This window comes from Erythrolamprus reginae, chromosome 2 (assembly GCF_031021105.1).
Source record: "Erythrolamprus reginae isolate rEryReg1 chromosome 2, rEryReg1.hap1, whole genome shotgun sequence".
NCBI classification, from domain to species: domain Eukaryota; kingdom Metazoa; phylum Chordata; class Lepidosauria; order Squamata; family Dipsadidae; genus Erythrolamprus; species Erythrolamprus reginae.
This window is the reverse complement of record NC_091951.1, coordinates 319804635-319829011: the sequence shown is the minus strand read 5'-3', so window position 1 is coordinate 319829011 and position 24377 is coordinate 319804635. Positions and strand designations below refer to the sequence as shown.

The 24377-nt window shown below is 39.3% G+C and overlaps 1 protein-coding gene across 1 annotated transcript in view; it reads left to right on the top strand.

The window, feature by feature from the left end:
* RGS7BP (regulator of G protein signaling 7 binding protein) overlaps nucleotides 1-24377 on the top strand; it is a 73036-nt gene that overhangs the window by 45028 nt on the left and 3631 nt on the right. The window contains exon 3 of the mRNA XM_070736362.1: nucleotides 12046-12176. Within this exon, the coding sequence (XP_070592463.1) occupies nucleotides 12046-12176 (131 nt within the window). The remainder of the gene's footprint in view (nucleotides 1-12045; nucleotides 12177-24377) is intronic.

The window sequence follows — 24377 nt, the reverse complement described above, 5'->3', positions numbered from 1 at the left end:
CGCCTCTTGCCCACGTCCGCACCGTCCCCCTCTCCATACGTCGCCGCGTCTGCCACCTCCCTCTGATCTTAATGAGCGCCGCCTCCTGCCCACTTCCGTGCCGCCCCCCTCCATACGTCATCGCGTCTGCCGCCTCCGTCTGATCCAAATGAGCGCCGCCTCCTGCCCACGCCTGCGCCGTCCCCCTCTCCATACGTCGCCGCGTCTGCCACCTCCCTCTGATCTTAATGAGCGCAGCCTCCTGCCCACTTCCGCGCCGCCCCCCCCCTCCATACGTCACCGCGTCTAAATGTTAATTTTATGGTTAAAACAAAAAATTCGACAATTTTTTTCCAATATAAGACATACCCCGAAAGTAAGACATAGTGGGGCTTTTGGGGATAAAAAGAAAGTAAGACACTGTCTTACTTTCGGGGAAACACGGTATTAGAGAAAGAATAGAAGAGAAAATATAGGAATAAAATGTATCTATGAAAGAATAGCAGTAAGGATATAGAGATAGAAGAGAAGATATAGGAGATATAGGAGAGACTATAGGACAGGGGACGGAAGGCACTCTAGTACACATGTACGCCCCTTACTGACGTCTTAGGAATCTGGAGAGGTCAACCGTGGATAGTCTAAGGGTAAAGTGTTGTGGGTTAGGGGATGATACTACGGAGTCCGGTAATGAGTTCCATGCTTCGACAACTCGATTACTAAAGTCGTATTTTTTACAGTCAAATTTGGAGCGGTTAATATTAAGCTTGAATCTGTTGTGTGCTCTTGTGTTGTTGTGGTTGAAGCTGAAGTAGTCTTTGACAGGCAGTACGTTGCAGCATATGATCTTGTGGGCAATACTTAGATCATGTTTAATGCGTCGTAGTTCTAAGCTTTCTAGACCCAGGATTGTAAGTCCAGTTTCATAGGGTATTCTGTTTCGGGTAGAGGAGTGAAGGGCTCTTCTTGTGAAGTATCTTTGGACATTTTTGAGGGTGTTAATGTAAGAAATGCAGTATGGGTTCCAAACAGATGAGTTGTATTCTAGGATGTTTTGCAACATTTTTCCTATTCGCATAGCTGGGGTGGGTGTGGCCTGCATATCACGCATCCGGCCTGCTGCAGGCCTTCAGTTTAATACCTCAGAGATAGTGGTTGCAATTGAAGCCCTTCCCCTTTCTATATGCCTGCACTTGTAAAAGAGAGGGGTTGCATCATGAACCCAACCGCCATTTTGATTTTTTGTTTCCCATCCCGCATGCTGCTAACAATAGTTCAGAGCCTGAGAATTCCTAGTGTAGTCTCTTAAATGCTCCATTTATTTATTATTTATTTTATTTATTAATTGGACATGTATGCTGCCCCTCTCTGTGGACTCGGGGCGGCTCACAACATATCAGTGACCAAAACAGTGTACAATAACATAGCTAAATTCAATTAATATAAGAAGTTAATTAAAACATTATAAAAAAGCTGTCCTTATGTGCTGTCGCTTAAATATCAGAAGGAAAAAAGCCAATCAGAATAACAATTCATGGTTGCAAACATATTAAACATTTATAATGCCATATTGTTTCCAGAATGGTCGCTATTATACTTCTTTTTCTTAAAATCTCAATTGTAAGACTTAATTCTGGATTTTTAGTGCTACTGATTCAAGAGACAGAATCCTTCTATGAAGTATATGCTGATTAAATAGCTAGCCAGAATATATTCACAAAAGGGACCTTTGTAGCCTAGTAAATTAACTAAACAAATAATCTCTAAAATAGTGTATAGTGAATGAAACATCCAGGTTGTCAAGGGAACTGAGAGTGTTTAAAGGGAATACAGTCAGGGAACCAAAACGTGTCAAATGTTTTTGCATCATTCTCCCTAGAGGAATCTAAAAATATAATTCAAGTTAAATCTTAACACTCTAATTATATCAAGTTAATATACTAAACATATGTGCCAAACATATTCCTCTTTCCTTTTTAGGAAAAGACAATTATCCTTTTTTTAAAAATGAAAGGTACAACATTCCTGGAAATTTGTATTGTAAACCAAATCAAAACTAATAATTTATTCAGATTACATCTGTTTCTTGCTTGCCCATACAAAAAGAAGTAAAATGATGATGAGGTTGAGAAACAGCCATTATCACCAGTTCACTGTTGCAAATCAGGTTTAGGTTTGTCTTTCCAAAGTTGTGTCCTATCTTGGCCATCTCTGTGCATAAAAGTGTTCATGTTTATTGATGCCTTAATAAATTCCAATTACTGGTGATATAACCAAGCCATTCATGTGTTTCATTTTCTTCCCAAAGAGACTAAAAGGGTTTCTTTCAGACTAGCTCCAGAACTTCTGAAAATATTGTATCTTTAAATGTCCATGCTATGTCACAGTTAATTGGGTACCGCTTTGTTTCCCCAATGGAATTCTATTTTTCTTTTCTCTTGGAGGAAATTAATTGTGAGGGATGGGGATGTTTCCCAGTTCCTTTCTGGTTCTGATTCCTACCCAAGATTATTGAGAAAACAGAATAGGGAATTTGATGTCATGGCAATAGCCCTAAAAGAAACAAACATATTTTGCTAAAGAAAATCTACTTTACATTGTTCTCTCATAATTATATTTTCCAGTGTTGTGTCATAAACTGTGTAATATATTATATATTATAATAGGCTGGTGATATCCCTATGCAGATACTTTATTTTCCACAGAGACAATCCTGTCCCTGTTCATTTTCTTTCCCGTGTATTAATTTAAATGCTAAGTACACTGTTGGCTGAATACAGCCTTGCAAAACTAATGGTTAGTGTTAGAGCTCCCTCTGTGGGGACGAAATTAAGTACCTTAAAAGCTAGTTAGCTGCTAATCTAGGTGTATTCTGTGCACTTTAAAATACTTCAGCAGTCCACCCAAAGAATACAACCTAGGAAGTGAGTCACACTGATTTTGAAACTTTTTTTGTCATTAATGTTAAGCAAATCACTGTAGTCACTAAGTGAATCGTATTGTTAAGCAAATATGGCTTCTCCCATTGACTTTGTTTCTCAGAAGCGTGCTAGGAAGGTTGCAGATGGTGATCACATGACCATGGGATACTTCAAACTTTATAAATACATCCTAGTTGCCAAGTGCTCGAATTCTGATCATGTGACTATGGGCTGCTACAATGGCTGTAACTTTGAGGACCTGACATAAATAAATCTTTAGTGTCATCGTAGCTTCACACAGTTGCTAAAGGAATGATCATAAATCAAGGAGTACCTGATTCAGATTTTCATAGGTGAAGACGTGGCAAGGCTGAAGCCACTAGAAGCAAGATAAATGTTGAAAGAGGAAACAAAGCTTGTGGTTGTGTTGGTCTTCAGAAGATGCCAAGAAGGGGCATGCATATGTGCACCAGAATGCCTTCCATCCCCTGTCCTAATGTTTCTCTTTTACTAGTATCGTGTATATAAATATTATTATATCTTTGTATACCACCAATACATACTTGACAAAACAAACAAATAAACAAATAAATAAGGATATATGTTACAAGTGTTCCTTGAAGAGAGGGCTCCCCGGAGAGGGGTGGCATACAAATATAATAAATAAATAAAATAAATAAATAAATAAGTGAAAGGCTAATCATAAAACAGTCCACTCTCCAGCTTTGTATGGAGTTTGTGCATCAGACTCAAAAGGCACTTAGGCAGGACCAGCGTTACAAGAATCCTTCCAGATACAAGAAGGAAACAAGAAAACCATGTGGATGCGATGAAAAGGGGCAGGATGGTGGCCGACAGGTCGAAGCTTGTGAAGAATTCATTCTCCTGAGTTTCAGAAGGAATTCCAGGGCCTGAAGAAGAGTACAGTGGTACATCTACTTAAGAACTTTTCTAGATAAGAACCACGTGTTCAAGATTTTTTTGCTTCTACTTAAGAACCATTTTCTACTTAAGAATCCGAGCCCGGAAAAATCTCCCAGGAAATTTGAGAGTGGCATGAAGGCTCGGACAGTTTCCTGCCATTCCCCCTTTAATCCCAGCCATCTGGGCTGCCAGAGGGGCCTTTTGGTTGCGCTTAAGCAGGCTTTGGCAGTCCAGAGTGAACGAAGCATTTTCCTTTCTCTGGGTGCTTGGACAGGGAATAAACCTCTACCAGCACCCGGAGAAAAGAAATGATCCCTTCGTTCTGGGCAGCCGAGGAGTCACCACAGTGAAAGAAAGGCGCCGGCTACAAAGCAAGCAAGAGGAGAGGGGAGCCCTTCAGCATGGGAAGGAAGAGGCAACAGGTAGCAACAGCAGCAGCCAGTGTAGGGGGGTAGTGTATGGGAGGCAGCCTCGCGCCAGGTGTATTGGAGGCGCGTGCTCATCCCTGCTGCCTCAGAGTCCCTCTTTTTTTAAAAAAAAAAAAACCTTAAAGTTTTGGATTTTTTTTAATTCCCTCAACTCAACTTCTTCCTTTGGCAGTGACTCTCCTCCTCCTCTTCTTCCTCCTCCTCCCACCCAAATTCCGAGCTTTTATTTTTTTCCTAATGGGTTTGCACACATAATTATTTGCTTTTACATTGATTCCTATGGGAAAAGTTGCTTCTACTTAAGAACGTTTCTACTTAAGAACCTGGTCGTGGAACGAATTAAGTTCTTAGGTAGAGGTACCACTGTATTTCACAGGTTCTGCCAAGGAAAGGATTTCTTCTACCAGAGGGGAAAAAAACAAATTTAGCATTCATATAGTTGAGAAATATGTACATTGTTGTATCTCACTAGCCACTCCTATTTTAAAATGAGCTCATATATTCAAATGCTATCATCAGCTGTTATGTATAGTTTGCCAGTGATGGTTACATTTTGGCTTCCAGTTTCCTTGATTAAAAAATAATCTTACAGTTTTATTTTAATTTTATAGAAAATGCTTCCATTCATAGGATAATTATCTTCCCAAAATGTCCACTTGGGTATACAAAAGCATATTTTTGTCTCTTTAATCAGTGTATGGAACGTAGCCTAATATTGCCTAATGTGACTAATGGAGTCCTTCCAAAGTCTTGGGCAGTTTTTCCCCTTTACTTGCTTCCCTCTTGGACCATCTACTGGACATGCAGTAGATGGTCCAAAGCAGTGGTAAGTTACAGAGGGCCTCACCAGTAGGAATCCACTGATGGTGCAATTTTCAGCAATTTTTTTCCAGCATCTCCTGGGAAGGAGCTTCTCAGCTGTGCTTCGGACGAAGAATAAAGGTCTACATTAAGCCTTTGCTCAAATATGGAAAAATGAAGAAATACCACAGGAAAAGCTAATACTGTACTGGAGAAAATCCCACAATGTACAGAAATGGTTAAATTAACATTAGAATTAAGAGGCAATGAAGAGTCTCAATTTTATATTTGTTGGAACCTATTTTACCACTGGCTTTAAAAAAGAACAAACCCGCTAAACAAACTGTAAAATTCTAACCATGCAAAAGAAACTTACCCGGTGAAAATCTAATGTATATAGAAGATAAAGTTATGTGTAAATAATTAAGACTATTACTTTCCCCCCCTGTTTTTCTTCTCTTATATTCTTTTCTATTTTCTGTTATTTTATAAGCAATTTAGATTATTAAGTTACTTATAAATTGGCTATAGAGAATATACATAGTTCTTACCATTATACAGACCTGTTGTGCACTTGCCCGCTTTTTATTGTGTTGTTCATTTCATGTGATTGTCTCGACTTTTGTATTGTCACTATGTATTTACATATGTAAATAAAATTTATTTTTTTTAAAAAAACGATGGGCAGGTGGGAGAGCTTTTTCTAATACAGTGGAACCCCGACATAAGAGCTGCTCTACTTAAGAGCAATTCGAGATAAGAGCTGGGAGGGGAGAGATATTTTTGTTCTACTTACAAGCCCAAATTCGAGATACAAGCGCCAAGGAGCTGTCTCCTGAAGCCAAACGCTAACTTCCGCGTTCGGCTTCAGGAGACAGCTGCGAAGCGGCACGCGTGTTTTAAAAGGTTGCAGCCGGCCTGGGGGGCTCGGGGGGGGTGCTTGCAGCTTTCTTTCTTGCTCTTTTTCTTTCTCTCTTTTACCTTCCCTTCCTCTATTTCTTCTTTTCTTTCTCCTTCCCACCTTCTTCCCTCCCTCCCTCCCTTCACTCATTCCTCTCTTACTCTCCCCTTTCATAAGTTTCCTTGCTTCCTTCCTCTGTTCCTGTCCCTTCCCCCTTTCTTTCTTTCTTTCTTTCTTTCTTTCTTTCTTTCTTTCTTTCTTGCTCTTTTTCTTTCTCTCTTTTACCTTCCCTTCCTCTATTTCTTCTTTTCTTTCTCCTTCCCACCTTCTTCCCTCCCTCCCTTCACTCATTCCTCTCTTACTCTCCCCTTTCATAAGTTTCCTTGCTTCCTTCCTCTGTTCCTGTCCCTTCCCCCTTTCTTTCTTTTTCTTTCTTTCTTTCTTTCTTTCTTTCTTTCTTTTACCTTCCCTTCCTCTATTTCTTCTTTTCTTTCTCCTTCCCACCTTCTTCCCTCCCTCCCTCCCTTCACTCATTCCTCCCTTTCATAAGTTTCCTTGCTTCCTTCCTCTGTTCCTGTCCCTTCCCTCTTTCCTTCCTTCCTTCCCACCCTCCGTCCATTCATTCACCCATTCCTCTCTTGATCGCTTAAAGCCGGTCCCTGGTGCAAAAAGGGTTGGGGACCTCTGTCCTACAGGATTGGGTGGCAGAGAAGTTGAACATATGTAAATTTAAAAGTTTAAGAAAGTTTACAAGTTAAGTGAAAGAAACTTCATTATTCATTTATATGTACATGTACATTTCTTCATTAAAAACATGTCTTTCTGCATAATTTAGACTAACTTTGTGAGTTTTTTGAGGGCTGGAACCAATTAAAATTATTTACATTAATTCCTATGGGGAAAAGTCGTTCGAGATAAGAGCTGCTCGACTTAAGAGCCCAGGTCCGGAACGAATTAAACTCGTATCTCGAGGTACCACTGTACAGAGATGCCGGAAGAAAAATTGCCGAAAATTGCATCATCAGTGGGTTCCTACCAGTGTGAAGTTCTGGACCACAGCGGTAGGAACCCACCACTGGTTCAAAAGCCTTTTCCTTGGAATCTGTATAACTCTTTCTTAGAATTCAGGGGATGAAATACAGCATTGAAATTCTTACACTGGGATTTTCCACTCCATTCTCTCTTTTGCAGACCCCCACATTGAATTTTGAGGACATTAAGGAAAAAATGTGTGGTCTGTGACCTAATAATAAATACATTTATAACCTTGTCTGAGCACCTCATTAATTGTAATCTAATTAATAACATCCTTATTTTTTTTTCACTTCAGCTCAGGACTTTATCTAAGCTAAATTTCTTTTAACTTTCCAGGAAAAGGGGGGTTCTTTGTTCTTTAAAACATGTTAGAATTCACTAAACGTAGGCCAGGCGTATGGAACTCAAGGGCCCTGGGCTGGTTCTTGCCTGCGGGGTGCTTAGACGTGGCCCATAGGCCTGATCGGAAAACAGCAAAGGACCAGCCTGCGGTATCTCTATTAGCAAAAACAGCCCAAGAGCCTTTTCGCTGGCAGAGTGCTCAAGCCACCACAGGTGCTCCTGACACGAGCGACGTGCTGGCTAAACCAACCAGGTCCCTGAAGTCAAATACAACCCTAATGCAGGTCTCAATGAAATCGGTTTGATATTTTTGACATAGGCAAATCATATGTAGAAACTCAATCCTGCATTATGTAACAAAAGAAGCTTCAAAAACTCAACTAGATAAATTGCAGGTAGGGAAGTAATACTGGAATGGAATAGGATAGGATAGAATAGAATAGAATAGAATTTTTTATTGACCAAGTGTGATTGGACACACAAGGAATTTGCTCTCAGCGTACATAAAAGAAAAAGATACATTTGTCAAGAATCATGTGGTACGCACCTATTCCATTTTACATAACGATTATGGCTGGCTGGAGAATCACTGTTTACTGCTTTATCAACTTCTGCCCTTATGATAGATTGGGGCAATTTAAAATAGAAAAATACCTTACAAATAATGGCAATAATACTAACTCAGAAATAGTATTTTGAAATTGCAAGTACAGTGATCCCTCTATTGTCGCGAGGGTTCCGTTCCAAGACCCCTCGCGATAATCGATTTTTCGGGATGTAGTGGTGCGGAAGTAAAAACACCATCTGCGCATGCGCGCCCCTTTTTCCATGGCCGCGCATGCGCAGATGGTGTTTTTACTTCCGCACCTGGGAAGACCCAGCAGCTGAGGAGCCGCCTGCCTGCCCGCTTGGCCGCCGCTTGTCCGGCCGCCGCTTGGCCGCCACTTTTCCGCTTGTCCGGCCGCCGCTTTTCCGCCGCTTTTCCGCTTGTCCGGCCGCCGCTTTTCCGCCGCTTGTCTGGCTGCCGCTTGTCCACCGCTTTTCTGCTTGTCCGGCCGCCGCTTGTCCGCCACTTGTCCGCTTGTCCAGCCGCCGCTTTTCCGCTTGTCCGGCCGCCGCTTTTCCGCCGCTTGTCCGCTTGTCCGCCGCTTGTCCACTTGTCCGCCCGCCGCAGCTGATCTGCTCGGCAGCGCAGTAGCAGCGAGGAGCCGAAGATGGGGTTTCCCCGTTGCCCACGCAAAGGGGAAACCCCATCTTCGGCTCCTCGCTGCTACTGCGCTGCCGAGCAGATCAGCTGCTGGGCGGCCGAAGGAACCTTCCCTGGGTGCCGCCCGCCGCTCGAGAGCAAGAGGGGGAGAGATAGAGAAAGAGAGAGAAGGAAAGAAAGAGATGAGAGAGGGAGGAAGAGAGTGTGAGAGAGGAAGAAGCAAGATAGAGAAAGAGAGAGAAAGAAAGATGAGAAAGGAAGGGAGTGACGTCATCGGGTGGAAAAATCGCGATACAGTATAGCGTTTCCCAAAGATCGAGATCGCGAAACTCGAGGGATCACTGTATTGCAATTCCTCTTTGATTCCTCATTTTTCCTTTTTAGAAAATTATTGCATTGAAACGTCATATTCTGTACAATTAATTTTATTTCTTATTTGTGTGAATCTGTAGACTCGCCCATTTTTCAAAGAAAACCCTGAGCAATCAATGTACTATAAAAATAATAACATGATTCATAAAATCTGTATTCAAAATGATATCTATAACACAAGCCATGGGTCAAAAAACCCATTGCCCTTCAAATTACTGTGACAAAACAATTAGAAGATGGGACTGATTTTAACAAAGGCGGGGCGGGAAGATTCAGATCTTTAATGCCTTGTGAAAGGCCAGTGAATTCAGGGCCATCTGGCTCTCTGGGGTAATGTTGATCTATAGGGCAGGCATAGCAACAGAGCTTTGAGAAATACTGGGTCATGCTTGTAATTTCTCTTGGCCGAATGAAATGTTTATTTAATGTTTTGGTTAAAAATAAATATGGCTGCAATCCAGAACCCTGTACACATGGCTATTTTCCCATCATTCACATGGAGTATTTCCCACATGAATAAAGAAGAAAAATGTCCTGTGCTTAGAGAACTGTATTCTGTATAACTAGCAAGCTTTTTGAATAGAAGTCGGTAAATTGTTACATTTTCCTTCACAATCTCTCAAAATGTGAAATATCTTTCATTGTTGAATGTTTGATTCACATATAACATTAAGACATTATTTGATTTGATTTATGCTTAGTGGTATATGCAAATCAGGGCACTATTGTTCAACAGCTAGGATTTTAAAATGGTTTAGTGTTGCATAAAGTACAGGTAATCCTTGATTAATGACCACTCATTCAGTGGAAGGAGTGGTACTTCCAATTGGTCTTCATGGCTGGTTTGCAAATACAAGGTTGCAGTGTCCTACAGTTGCAGTATCACCGTTTGCAAAGTCTGAATAAGATGTGATAGATGGTGACCACCATGTGACATGTTTAACACCATTGCACAATTTAATGATAGCAACTGGAAATGCTGGAACTGCCATTACTAAGCAGCGCCATCATATAGTTTTGCACTTTACAACTGTTATTTAGTAGTGGAAATTATGGTTCCAATTACCATCATTAAAGCAGGTGTGTACCAAGTACTGTAATTATAATTAAATTTACAGGTAGAGGTGCAGTACAACATCTCCGTATCTTCCATAGTAGGTCATAAGTTTAGTTTAGTTTAATTTAGTTTTATTAGATTTGTATGCCGCCCCTTTCCGAAGACTCGGGGCGGCTCACAACAACAGCAATACAATATACAAAGTACAAATCCAATATAAGTTAAAAGCAATTTAAAACCTCTAAATATTAAAAAATGATCATTACTACACAATCATACCATTCTCATATATTACAGTCAGAAAAAGGTGGTCCTGGGGGGACAAGATAGTTATTCCCCCCATGCCTGGCGACATAGATGGGTCTACAACATCTTGCGGAAGACAGGAAGAGTGGGGGCAGTTTGAATCTCCGGGGGGAGTTGATTCCAGAGGGCCAGGGCCGCCACAGAGAAGGCTCTTCCCCTGGGTCCCGCCAAATGGCATTGTTTAGTCGACGAGACCTGGAGAGGGCTCACAGCACAACTTTTTTTTTGTTTTCAGTAAATCACACTGTTTAATTTTATTTGAACCGAATAACAAATATAGAATTGTTGTATTTTTCACAACCCATAGTTAATTTCAAAGCACGTTTCTAAAATATTTTTTAGTCATAATTAGGATTCAATATAGGTATGATCCAATATAATGCTATATTGTAGACAATTTAAAAAAATAAATGAATGGAGACAGAATAGTAGTAGACTTGATCAATAGAGCTATACATTTGTATGCTTAAAGAACAGCAATCTAAATCTTAAAGAACAGCAATCTAAATTTTATAAAAGGTTTCACAGGTTACGTTGGCATAAATCAGTTTTTAATGTAATTTTAAATACATTTCATATTGAATTAGAAATAACTTCTCTTACATTAAATGTTTGTTCCTGAAGTGTTTGCTTAATTTTGCTACCTCAGTTTTAAAATATTCATTGCCTTAGAATAGAATAGAATAGAATAGAATTTTTATTGGCCAAGTGTGATTGGACACACAAGGAATTTGTCTTGGTGCATATGCTCTCAACGTACATAAAATAAAATATACATTTGTCAAGAATCATGTGATACAACACTTAATGATTGTCATAGGGGTCAAATAAGCAATGAAGAAGCAATATTAATAAAAATCTTAGGATATACGCAACAAGTTACAGTCATACAGTCAACATGGGAGGAAATGGGTGATAGGAATAATGAGAAAAACTAGTAGAATAGAAGTGCAGATTTAGTAGAAAGTCTGACAGTTTTGAGGGAATTATTTGTTTAGTAGAGTGATGGCGTTCGAGAAAAAACTGTTCTTGTGTCTAGTTGTCTTGGTGTGCAGTACTCTGTAGCGACGTTTTGAGGGTAGGCGTTGAAACAATTTGTGTCCAGGATGCGAGGGGTCAGTAAATATTTTACCCGCCCTCTTTTTGGCTCATGCAGTATACAGGTCCTCAATGGAAGGCAGATTGGCAGCAATTGTTTTTTCTGCAATTCTGATTATCCTCTGAAGTCTGTGTCGGTCCTGTTGGGTTGCAGCACCAAACCAGACAGTTATAGAGGTGCAGATGACATACTCAATTCTTTTGACGTCATTGACTTTCATGATAACAATCACAAATTGTTTCCTCCAGTCTTGACTTGTATTATTCATAGAAATAAGGCAGGGGGGAATTGGTAGCTGATGATTCTATACCTTCAAGATGTCCCTACAATTACTGTAAATGGTTTTTTGTTCAGGCATTGTTCCAAAAGAAAATATTTTATATAGTGTGTATGTGTGTGTATACACACATATATGCATATACACCAGTGATGGATTCTAAATCGCTACTGGTTCTCACACACGCGCAGAAGCTTCTGGGGTGGGTGGGCGGAGCTTCCCGTTGCTACCAGTTTGTAGAATTGGACCGTACTGATAGCAACCCACGACTGATACACACACACACACACACAGAGTATGTATAATATAAATTGTATGGAGATATGGAGAGAAGAATCATTGGTTGGCAATGATAACATTTTCTATTTGTTTTACGCATACATATATCTATTGCAGGCCAGAAGATGGTGAAATTCATCCTGAAATCTGTAGACTATATATCCAGTTGCAGTGTTGCTTAGAAATGTACACAACAGAGATGCTGAAATCCATATGCCTTCTTGGATCACTTCAACTTCATCGAAAAGGTAGGAAGGTAACATATGATAAATCCTTCAGATATTGTTTCATTCGGTTCAGCTGACATTGGCTAATTGTGAAATAGGACCGTCATCTATTAATCTTCAGTCAGTCTGCCCATATATAGTTACAGAGCCTTTGTTACTCAGTCCAGACCTTTCTAGCCATTCGATTGCAGTTGAGATTTCTTACATCTTTAGGCAGCATAAATAGTCTGATGCAGTTTTGCAAAAGAATATGGATGTTGATTTGTCACTTTCAAACAATTTATTCTGGCCACAGGTCACTATGAACTCATTTTAAGTAAATAGTCTAATACCATTGTTTTAATGTATTGTAGCCGTATCTGTACATTTAGCTATAATAAATATTTTTCTCATTATTCCCCTAAAACTTAAAGTAATATATATGTGGCCCATCCCATCTTCACCCACACACACACAGCCCAACCATTTTATCTCTTGTTATTTGTTACATAAGCCAAAATAAAAACCCACTGTTGTTTAGAAACATGGATACTATACTGTATTTCAAAATAGCACACAAGCTCAAAATCAGAAAAACAGAAAAACTGCAGCAGCTTCCTTTCATAGCTCATTCTTTGGTTCACCAGTCTAAATACGTCTCTCATGGATTCTCTAGAATTTCTGTTGTTTTGGGTCACAACCAAATTGGGTCGTGACCAAAGTTATAGAACAAATTATGGTCATGACCAGAGGTTCTACTGTATATGCATATAGCATTTTGCTTTTACTCATGAGAAATAGGGCCTCCATGTTGAAAACACTTTCTTGCCACCAACTGCTCATCTAGAGTTCTGTAACCAGATCATGGTTAGATGAAATTTTGTAGAGCTTTTTCTTTCCTCTCCAAATAAAAGTGATTTTCAAAAGGGACATGACTATAAAATATGCAGTGTGATGTAGAAAAGGGAGACTGGAATATTAATTGCCTGCTTCCTCACTAATGCAGTAGTAATTTAAGCCGTGGTTGTACCATTTATACATCTCCTTGTATTTTTTTAATGGAGTAGGAGCACTGACAGCATTCTGTGACATTAAATAACAAACCTAAGACTTAGTTCTCAATCTGTAGCATCAAGGATCAGAATTACTTGGGCGAGGAAGCTTGTTCCCCTTAAGTTTTAAGATTGTGCGTGAGAGATTCATATGCAGTTTTTCTGTAGAAGCTATAAGTACATAACAGTTAAAAATAGCATGCAAGGCTCTCTCAGTTAGCCATTTGTCTTCTTTTTTTATTTACTCATTTATAATATTTTATTATGCTGTTTAACAGAAAGAGAAAAGTCAATCCTTTCACATTTGATTTGAAAGATGTGGCATGAAAGGAAAATTAGGAATAGAAAGGGGGGGGAGCAAAGAAAAAAAATTCAATTTACCTAGAATTGCCTTTACGCAAGATGGGTGGCATATAAATTTAATAAATAATTTCTTAGAGCATAAAATTATCATAAAAATTAAGACAGAAACAAAGTGGGAGAAGTCAGAAACAGAATTGTTGAAGTGACTCTACTTCTTAGTTCTGGTAGTTGGGGAAATGGCAATTTATAAGGGAGGCGGTTTAGCTCAGTAGTTAATGACATCAATATCATTTGTCTCTGGCATCTCCACTTAGCAAATAGAAAGCAATATGGGGGACTTCTGACCAGGAAATTACTTGAAATTATTGCCAATCAAAGCAGGCATTTTAGACTCGATGTAAGAAGCAAAGTGGCTCCTAAATACATAACAAAACAAGCCAGTAGAAGGGAATATCATTGGTTTGATGTAGTAACAGAATAGAATTTCTGAATAATGATCTAGCTCCCTACCTAAACTCTGGTCTCTAGCCACAGTCATCCCTATCTTCAAAAAAGGTGACCCAAGCAATGTTGAAAACTACAGACCACTCTCCCTGACTTTTGTCACTTGCAAAGTCATGGAATCCATCATAAACCAATCCATTACACTTCATCTTGAAACTAATAACCTACTTTCCAACAAACAATTCGGTTTCAGGAAAAAAATATCCTGCAATCTGCAACTCTTACACTGTAAAAACATATGGACTACCCAACTTGATCAGGGTAGATCAATAGATACAATCTATATAGACTTTTGAAAAACCTTTGACTCAGTAGATCATGACAAACTTCTTTTGAAACTAAAATCCTATGGCAGCTCTGGACCTCTGCATGATTGGATTTCAGCATTCCTGTCCAACAGACAACAAGTGGTCAAAATAGGTAATGCCATATCTAATCCTGCTCCAGTTAACAGTGGTGTCCCACAAGGCAGTGTTTTAGGACCTACTCTCTTTATACTCTACATAAACAATCTCTATGACAATATCACAAGCAATTGTGTTCTCTTTGCTGATGATGTTAAACTATTAAATACCACTAGAAATACTTCTACCCTTCAAAAGGACCTTGACCATGTAGCTGAATGGTCTAACAACTGTCAACTTCAAATCTCTACCAACAAATGCTCCGTCCTACACATTGGTAAAAAGAATCCGAATACTAAATTGATACTTGGTAAAACTTAACTAACAGAGGACCCTCACTCAGCCAAAGACCTTGGAGTATTCATTTCCAATGACCTAAGTGCTAGAGCCCACTGTAATAGCATTACCAAAAAAGCATTAAGAATTGTAAACCTAATCTTACGTAGCTTCTTCTCTAGAAACACTGATTTATTAACCAGAGCATACAAAACATTTGTCAGGCCTATTCTAGAATATAGCTTACCTGTGTGGAATCCACACTGCATATCAAATATTAATACAATCGAAGGAGTCCAGAAATACTTCACAAGAAGAGTCCTTCACTCCTCCTCACGTAACAAATTACCCTACTCCTCCAGACTTCAAATACTAAATCTAGAAAATTTACAACTACGTCGTCTCCAAACTGATTTAACTGTTGTTCATAAAATCATACATCATAATGTACTCCCTGTCAGTGACTACTTCACCTTTAACAACAACAACAACAACACAAGAGCACATAATAGATACAAACTGAACGTAAATCGTTCCAAACTTGACTGCAGAAAATACAATTTCAGCAATAGAGTGGTCACCGCCTGGAACTCATTACCTGACTCTGTTGTTGCCTCCTCCAACCCCAAAATCTTCAACCTTACATCATCAACAATTGACCTCTCCCCTTTTCTAAGAGGTCTGTAAGGGGTGTGCATAAGTGCACTTTTGTGCCTAATGTCCCTGTCCTATTGTCTTATTATCCTTTCTATTACTATGTTCTACTTATGTTATGTTATGTTAATATGTACTATAATACTATACTTGTTTAACAAATAAATAAATAAAATAAATAATGCTGGGAAACACTATTTCTAAGAGACTTCAAGCAATGGCTTTGTTCTCAGTAGTAAGGAATGTAGTATCCACCAAGTGCTCATAATCCTCTGAAAGTAAGAGTGATATCATTGCATTATTAACCTACACATAAAAGGCATCACAGTTGACTTAACATATAGCAGCTATTGTAACTGCATCTTCCATGTTTAACTCTAAATATTTTATTTCCTGGCACTAAGGTTCTGAATCTGTGCTATCAAGTTGCATTACTACACAATTTTTTGGGAGATGTCTACCAATTTTTTTTTTACCTGACTGCATTCATTTTCTTTATATGTTCCAAGAACGTGTAATTATGAATATATGTAGGTCTCTGACCCCCTAAACTTAGAAAGACATGTTATCAACTTAAGCAAGCTGCGCAGTTGGATGCTTTGCTGGTTTTTCTTGCCTTGTGGATACAAAACAATTTTGTAAAATCAAAGCTTAACATTCCCTGTTGCTTTTTATATCATTTGTAAAGTTCAGCTTGCTACCTAGGTCCACTTTCTTCCTTCAGGGAGCTAATCTACAGAAATAAAATCAACCTCCTTGTATGGGGGCAGTAAACATATTGAAACTAAAATAGCTCTTTTACAAAAAGACATTGAGCTGTTTTTAATCCAGATGTGCCCTTCTCTTGCAAGCACGATGCCTTCCTCCTACACACTAATTGAGCAGAAGCCAAACCTTAGGAACTCAACTCTGCATGGCTTGCTCTGGGGATATTCTTACGGTGGGGGGGGGGGGGGGTGTACTTTTAAAAGCTCTCCTATGCCACACAAAAATAGCATGTCCCTCATCTGTTTTAGGTAAATTCTTATTTGTAGACCGAATTTAAAAAGTAAAAATTTTTTTATCCACGGGACTTATTCTTCCTGTTACTACTTATAAAACACTTTTCTATAAGAATGTCACATTTAATGCACAAATGTTTTTAATTTTTTAAATTCTTAAGTCCTATAGAACTGGAGGCTAAAACATATGAAGAACGGTTGCAGGAACTGTGCAAGGCTAGTTTAATGAAAAGAAGGACCAGGGGAGACATGATAGCAATGTTCCAATATCTCAGGGGTTGCCACGAAGAAGAAGGAGTCAACCTATTCTCCAAAGCACCTGAGGGTAGAAAAAGAAGCAATGGGTGGAAACTAAACAAGGAGAGAAGTAACTTAGAACTAAGGAGAAATTCCCTGACAATCAGAACAGTTGATCAGTGAAACAGCTTGTCTCCAGAAGTTGTGAATGCTCCAACACTGGAAGTTTTTAAGAAGATGTTAGACAACCATTTGTCTGAAATAGCATAGGGTTTCCTGCCCAAGCAGGGGGTTGGATTAGAAGACCTCCAAGATCCCTTCCAACTCTGTTGTTGTTGTTGTTGTTTTGTTGTTGTTGTTGTTGTTAAATGGTAGATTAATCATAACCAAGCAGCAAGAGGCAGAGAAGTAAATGATGACATAGAATGTACATTAAAGTAATCAAGAAAAAAGTGAGTGAAATAGCTGAATTAGACAACTATCTGTCTAAAGTAGTGTAAGGTTTCCTGCCTAAGCAGGGGGTTGGTCTAGAAGACCTCCAAGGTCCCTTCCAACTCTGTTTGTATTATTATTATTATTGTTGTTGTTATTATTGTTGTTATTATTGTTGTTATTATTGTTGTTGTTATTATTATTATTATTATTATTATTATTATTATTATTATTATTATTATTATATCTGATTTCAGTAACTCTTGCAATGCGGCATGAGTTGGGATATACCATCTGGCTTCCCTGCTTATTTCAACTATTAACTTGCTAACAAACCCTCTGCTTATGGCACAAAGCTGATGTGAGCAGCTTTTCCTGTATAATATTGTGCAAATAAATAGTTGTAGAACTGTGAGAGTTCCATCTTTGTGCTGCTTGCATAGCTTTGTGTTGCCAAATAAAATAAATGCTAAGTTGTAGATAACCGTATGTTACTTTAACATAAATTAAAGTACAGTGATACCTCATCTTACAAACGCCTCGTCATACAAACTTTTCGAGATACAAACCCAGGGTTTAAGATTTTTTTGCCTCTTCTTACAAACTATTTTCACCTTACAAACCCACCGCCGCCACTGGGATGCCCCGCCTCCGGACTTCCGTTGCCAGCAAAGCGCTCATTTTTGCACTGCTGGGATTCCCCTGAGGCTCCCCTCCATGGGAAACCCCACCTCCAGACTTCTGTGTTTTTGTGATGCTGCAGTGGAATCCCAGCAGGGGAATCCCAGTAGCGTAAAAACGGGCGCTTCGCTGGCAACGGAAGTCCAGAGGTGGGGTTTCCCAGCGAGGGGAGCCTCAGTGAAATCACAGTATCGCAAAAACACAGAGGTTAAAATGTATTGTTCATTATTCTGTTTTATGTATTATTAGTTCTCTGTAACCCATTTAGAATCCACTAGAATTGAGGCTGTGATAAATTATATATATGCATACTAGTAATTTCACATCATTGGAAATTAAACTAGCTGATTTACCTTTTGATTATAATGACTATTACTCCAAGTCTTTTTCACAAGCACTTCTCCCTGCCTTTTCCAGCCTTGTTTCCTCCCAGAATATTCCTAGAGAGGCCCCAGGCTTCTCCCTGCCTTTTCCAGTTATAGTTTCGGAGGTGGAAAATGGTTCTTAATGGTTCTTAAGAAGAGGCAAAAAAAATCTTGAACACCCAGTTCTTATCTAGAAAAGTTCGTAAGTAGAGGTATTCGTAGGTAGAGGTACCACTGTACTTTTAAAAAGACAGACTAGGGAGGAAATGTGATGACTGAGGCCAGCAATAAAAAAAAGAAACACAATCACTGAGAGAACGTGGGTATCTATTTACAAGCTTTAGCTGTGATGAATGTTGGGAATGTCTATCTGTTCACAGGTGCCACTTCAAAGCCACTTCATAACCATTTTGTCCTGAACGAGGTGGAGCAATTGCCTGGTATCAGTCAAGTATTTGTAAGGGGGAAATTGCTGACAAGACAGTTGAATGCTTTTTGTACTCTTTGTGGCATTGATACTGACGGAAAGGAGTCATTATTTGCAATGTCCTTCAAATTCAAGCAGATTTGAAGAGTTGATTGAAATAGAAGGAATCCTGGGCAAGAGAGCCTTCTAAATTACTGAGAGAAGGCATTTTTTTCTTTCAGTCTCCCTTTTGAAGCTGAAGGAAGTAGCCTGTTACTTGTTTACTTTCTTGAGTCAAGCTATTTCTATTAACAGGAGTGAGCTAACTCATGTGTTAGACCAGAGACCTTCAAACTTGGCAACTTTAAGACTTGTGGACTTCAACTCCCAGAATTCTCCAGCAAGCATAGTTTGGGGACCCCTGTACTAGACCAATTTTCTCCAAAGCAGGGCGTGTTGCTTAAATGGGTTCTTTTAAAAAATGATCAATGTACCTTGGGAAATATCAAACATTATGTGCATCATAATGAATTTTTGCCATAGTGCTTCTGTGGAAATTTAAAAAGACTTAAACAAGGCACAGTCAAGGTAACTTGAAAAAAAGCTAATAAAATAAAAGCTGTTTCAGAAATCAAAAACTATGACATTTGTTCCCTGTGTTACATATTTCATATTCCTCTCAGAAAAGTACACTTACTTTATACACTACAGGGTTAAAAAAATGTGACAGTCTAAAACATAAAAACAGTAAAAACCTAAAAGCCCATAAAAACACAAGCAACCATAAAAGTGGTGAGTAGAATTATTGCCGTTCATCCCTCAAAGGAAAAATTCTGTCTTTCACAGTTTCTGGAAGGCCAACAATTAGGGTGCTGGTATAACTCTCAAGACAAGAGTGCTCCACAATATTGTGGGTACAACAGAAAAATATTGCCTATGAAGCTAGACCATATTTTAAGGGCTGATTTTTTAAAGTTTTATTGCTAGGCTGCTGTGTTCCATAACTGTAATAAAGTAATGACTTCTAGTAACTTACTCTTGGCATGATACAGAAGTGGCTTGCCAAGCATCCAAGGAATGGATTGGTTGAACAGTATATTATATTAATATAAAATGTGCAAGTGCTTCATAAACAGAATCTTAAGTACATGAAGGAATTTAAGATATAATGAAATTGCTTTAAATTGTCCAACCTGCTGTCACAGAGACAGATTTGATTCCAGGGTGTCTTAAGATCTTGGGTTCTCCAAAAATAATCAGACGCCCAGCATCCAAAAACTTTATGGTTTTTCTCCCTTTTATTTATAATGTATGCTAGATAAGAAGGATTTCCTTCAGCAATGCAAATGTCTTTTGAGTCAAGCAGCCTTTAAGCTAAGTTGTTTAAATTATCATCTCTCCTGCCTTCCTGCAGCTTTGCAATAAATCAGCAGGGAGTAAAACTGTGACTTAGTTCAAGCATTTGAAAGTTAATTATCTTGCCAATGGCAACATGAAGCTTCCATTTCTGGTACAGTCTATCTTGTTAAGTTTGTTACCATTTGTACAACCCCTCTCCCTTAGAGTTAAATCAGGGCATTAATTATTCTTAGCTTAATTATTATTCTTAGAGTTTGCAGTCTTTGATTTTTTTTTAGCCTTCAGCTAGTCTGATTGCAGAAAGAAGACAGATGCCTTGCTTCCTCCCTGATCCTGTTTGTAGTCTTTGGGCTACTCTGCAACATCAGTCCTTTCCTGGGCTGCTCTAGACCAAGGGTCCCCAACCTCTGGTCCGTGGACTGGCAGTGGTCCACAGCATGCCAGAAACCTCTTCAGTGGTCTCAGTCTGCTCTGAAACAAGCAAAACTTCATCAGGTCCATAGCTATATAAGCCACATGATAAGCCTTTCTTTCCCTTTTCATTTTAAATGAAAGTTTTATTAAGTTATCATAGCATAAAGTACAATTAAAATAAAGATTTAATGGTGCTGACTTCTGAATCTTTCCAACACAGTAAAATGGTAGAACCTCTGGTCACGACCATAATCCATTCCATAACTTTTGGTTGCCAACCAATTTGTTTGTGACCTGAACCTAATTTTGGAAATTTGGTGCTTACAAAAAAAAATAGTGTGGAAGAGGAAATCGGCCACAGGGGAAAAAACTCTGCATTTTTTGGTCAGAACCCGATTTGGTCATGGTCCGAAACATTTGTGACCAGAGGTTCTACTTTACAGTACTATACATATTACAAGCTGATTCTATAACTAGAGGATTACTAAATCTTTTACTAAATCTTTACTAAATTCTAAATTTCTTTTTTTTTTCTATTTCAAGCATAAAAACCAGAAGAAATATCCTATAAAAATAACATCAAATTAAATCTCTTTGTTAAAAACAGTTTACTTTGCCATATTTACCAAATCCATTTTTTCCTGCTATGGGAAATGATATACATTTCTATTTGCACTTACTGATTCTAAATTATCATCCATGTTAACAAAGATCACTATACTTGTTAAAATTATCAAGGGGGAAAAAAAGTTAGATTCCTCAATAAAATTGTAAGTTATAACTCCCAAAATCAAATAAATGTGGCAGATTCATGGAAATGACAAAATAAAACCTCAATTCATTTAATTCCCTATATTTCTCCATCGAAGAAAGAAAAAACATAGTTCATGTTTCTTTAATGTAGATCAACTTTGGAAAGCCTCCTCCTCCTCATTCAACGATAATAATGTCCCAAAATTGCCGCAGAACTTAAAAAAGGAATAAGAGGATATGATTGAAAAGAGTCTCTTTTATATTAGTAAATATAATAAAGGAAGTGTTTTTAAAAAGTGAAAGGTGTGATTTAGTATCCATTTAAAAAAGATAAATATTCCCAAAGGCTGGGTTTTTAATCATGAAGTGGTTGCAGCCCCACTTCCCATCTTTTGTAGATGTTGCCTAGCACTTCCAGAATGCCATTCCAGAGTCTCTTTGCAGACTGCCATTATGTGGATGATTTGGGACTCTTCCTAACCCAGGAGGTGCATATAACTTTAGAGAACTCAGTTTTCTGTTTGTAATTGGAAAAAGCTTTGGTCAAGAACAGGCCTTTTGGACTGGTCTGTGGGCATTATCACAGGGATCAAAAACAGTCAAGATAATGGTTGTGACCATGAGGTTGAACATTTTTACATGCCTCATAAGAGGTTCTGATTGTGAGTATCATTTTTACTGTTTTGATACACATGTACACTGTTGGCCTCTTCTATAAATGCGGATGCATTTTAAACGTTAAGGATATAGCATAGTGTAGGTATTACTTGTCTTTTCATCTAGTTCATGTGGTATAGATTTCTGCATGTTCTGAAAGTTTATTTATTTTTACAATAAATAAGCACAAGTACAGCATAAATATCAGCAATATCTGAGAGATGAGCATGAAAACCTTGCACGAAATGAAACACTTACTTGCACCTTAAAATCACTTGTTTAAAATAATTGCTCCAAAACACCATGGTAATACAAAGCATGTTTTAAGATTATTTCAATATGGATCTGATTTGTTCTGGAAACTGCTGTGGGAACTGAAGCTAAAATGGCAATTGTTTTAGAAAATTGTACAAAAATTGTTCAAAAAAGGTCTCAGGAAAGAAGCGTTTCATTTCGGGTTTTTTATATTTAGAAGCTATTTCACTCACTTTTTTCTTGATAACTTTAATGTACATTCTATGTCATTATTTACTTTTCTGCCTCTTGCTGCTTGGTTACGATTAATCTACCATTCTATAACAACAACAAAAACAACAACAGAGTTGGAAAGGGACTTTGGAGGTCTTCTAGTCCAACCCTACACTATTTCAGACAAATGGTTGTCTAACATTCTTCTTAAAAACCTCAAGTGTCAGAGCATTCACAACTTCTGGAGGCAAGTTGTTCCACTGATTAATTGTTCTAACTGTCAGGAAATTCTTGATTCTAAGTTCTAAGTTACTTCTCTCCTTGTTTCGTTTCCACCCATTGCTTCTTGTTCTACCCTCAGGTGCTTTGGAGAATAGGTTGACTCCTTTTTCTTTGTGGCAACCCTTGAGATATTGGAACACTGCTATCATGTCTCCTCTAGTCCTTCTTTTCATTAAACTAGCCATGCCCAGTTCTTGCAACATATGAAGTATGGTTGCAAGAACTGAGCATGGCTAGTTTAATGAAAAGAAGGACTGAGTTCTAGAGCAGTGTTTCCCAACCTTTTTTGAGCCGCGGCACATTATTCACATTTACAAAATCCTGGGGAACATTGAGCGGGGGAAGGGGGGGGGGGGTAAAAAAGTTTGGACAAAAAACCCTCTCTTCCTCCCTTTCGCCCTATTTCTCTCTCCCTCCCTCCCTCTTTCTTTCCCTCTCTCTCTCTCTCCATCCCTCTTTCTTTCTTCCTTCCTCTCTTTTTTGCTCTTTCTCTCTCCCTCCTTCCCTCCCTCTTTCTCTCTTTCTTGCTTTCTCTCTCTCTCTTGCATTCTCTCTCTCTCTCTTTCTCTGTCTCTCTTGCTCTCTCTTTTATTCTCTCTCTTTTTCTCCCCCTTGCTTTCTCTCTCTCTCTTGCTTTCCTTCTCTCTCTTTCTCTCTTTCTTTCTCTCTCTCTTGCTTTCTTTCTCTCTCTCTCTTTCTTGCTTTCTTTCTCTCTCTTGCTTTCTCTCTCTCACACACTTTCTCTTTCTCTCTCCCTTGCTTTCTTTCTCTCTCTCTCTTGCTTTCTCTCTCTTTCTCTCTTGCTTTCCTTCTATCTTTATCTTTCTCTGTTGCTTTCTTTCTCTCTCTCTCTTCCTCGCTTTCTCTATTTCTTGCTTTCTTCCTTGTTTTCTCTCTCTCTCTCTTGCTTTCTCTCTTTCTCTCTCTCTTGCTTTCCTTCTCTCTTTCTCTCTTGCTTTCTTTCTCTCTCTCTCTTCCTCTCTTTCTTGCTTTCTCTCTTGCTTTCTCTCTCTCACACACTCTTTCTCTCTCTCTCTACTTTGCTTTCTCTCTCTCTTGATTTCTCTCTTGCTTTTCCTTCTCTCTCTTTCTCTCTTGCTTTCTCTCCTCCTTTTTCTCTCTCTCTCTTTCTCTCTCATGCACCACGCCAGCAACAGAGATAGAGAGTGGAGAGAGAGTGGAGGGCAGCTTGCCGGTCCGCAGCCCCCTGGATCAGCAGCCCCACATGGCCCCAGCACAGACTCTGCCGCCTAAGAGGCAGCAGCCACACTCCGCCTAAGAGGCAGCAGCCACACTCACCCCTTCACCCTCCCAGATGTCCATGGCGCTCAGCGCCCGGCCATGCACCGCCTCCACCTCCCGGTACCCTGCCTGACTTCTACCTGCAGGAATGGGTGGTGGGGCACCATGAAGGGCGGCACTTGAAAGCCACCACGGTGCTGTTGTTGTCATCACGGCGCAAAGCCACACAGTCCCGGATCGCTTGCTTCTCCGGCCAGCAAGCCGGCTGCCTGGGAAAGCGGCGCGCTTTTAAAACGCGCGTTTTTCAAACGCGGCACTTTCTTAGGCAGACGACTTTGCTGGCCGGAGAAGGGAGCAATTCAGGACTGCTTGGCTTTGCGCCACTTCAAAAATTTCTGCGGGGGGGTTTCCTAATGGCTGTGCGGGCGCACGCCCATGCAGCTTAGCAGCAACAGTGGCCGGTGCCCTCCCACCCGGCCTCAAAAGCTCACTTGCCGTCACCGACAGGGAAGCTCCAGCCAGGCCGGGCTCGCGGCACACCTGACCATGTCCCGCGGCACACTGGTTGGGAAACACTGTTCTAGAGACTTAGATGTCTATGTTCTTCTGGGTTTTTTAAATTTTATCAGTTCTCTTGATAAAGTTAGTATTAGACTCTGCTTTTTTGTTTTCTTAATTAGGATTCTTCTGTCACCTCCAAAGCCTGCTGTTTCAAATATCTCCTTTGTTTCAGTGGACAGTGTGCCTGGCACC